An 872-nucleotide genomic window follows, 5' to 3' on the forward strand; every position below is an offset into this window, starting at 1 on the left:
TGGTATGATTAGGATCAAATATAAAAACCAAGAACCGGTTCGACACCAAACCGGTTCTTGAACGGTTAGGGATTTGGTATAGCTTGAATCTTGACTAATGTGAACCCAAAAGATCACATTTTTGCTTATATACGTGACTCAAAAATGACTGTTCTTTAGTTGGATTCTTGTACTGAGACTTTTTTAATATATATAATTATGGTAATTCACTGTATCTGTGGTTTAAGCACTTAATCTTACCAGCTAGAGCGACCATGTCAGTGACGGAGAGACCCTGAGCATGGAACTTGGAGATGATGCCGAGGAGACCCTCTTCTGCAGTTGGAAGGTTTGAGGTCGCTAGCTCGTAGCTTGCTGTTTTTGAATCTTTTCTTCCAACTGGAACATCCCAGTAAGGCCCTCCTACCTTCAAAAACCCGAGAGAGAAAAAAAAAACGTTTTGTTACTGCTGATTCAATAAGGTAGAGAATGTCGATTTTTGATTTACCAGGATGACGGCATCTCTAGCAGCAATTGTGAGAAGATCGGCACAGGAAACGAGCCCGGGACACTCAGATTCGAGCATGTTCTTGATTCTGTCTATGATCTTGAACCCTCCCACCGATTTTATGTTGGCTGAAGCTGTCTTCTCCCCTTCAAGTGTGACTGTATCGTCTAGCAACACCGATCCATCACATCCCTGCAATGCAATTGTGAGTAAACCATCCATCCATCCATTCAAAAGGTTATCTCTCTCTCTTATAAACTCCACACAATTTCATTACCTGGACGAAGCAATCATGAAAGTGTAATCTGAGAATGATAGCCGCATTTCTAGGATCCTCCTTCACAGCGCATTCCATTTCTTTCTTGATGACCTCAAACACAGTAGG

General features: G+C 41.9%; 1 protein-coding gene across 1 annotated transcript; it reads right to left on the bottom strand.

The window, feature by feature from the left end:
- LOC104820725 (peroxidase 11-like) lies at positions 1 to 866 on the bottom strand. Its single transcript, XM_010551291.1, has 3 exons — positions 765 to 866; positions 488 to 679; positions 1 to 406 (listed from the first exon to the last, which is right to left on the bottom strand). The coding sequence occupies exons 1-3, from the start codon at positions 840 to 842 to the stop codon at positions 197 to 199; spliced, it is 480 nt and encodes a 159-aa protein (XP_010549593.1). The 5' UTR covers positions 843 to 866; the 3' UTR covers positions 1 to 196.
- Positions 867 to 872: the final 6 nt, after the last annotated feature.

Source organism: Tarenaya hassleriana, unplaced genomic scaffold (assembly GCF_000463585.1).
Source record: "Tarenaya hassleriana unplaced genomic scaffold, ASM46358v1 Cleome3142, whole genome shotgun sequence".
NCBI classification, from domain to species: domain Eukaryota; kingdom Viridiplantae; phylum Streptophyta; class Magnoliopsida; order Brassicales; family Cleomaceae; genus Tarenaya; species Tarenaya hassleriana.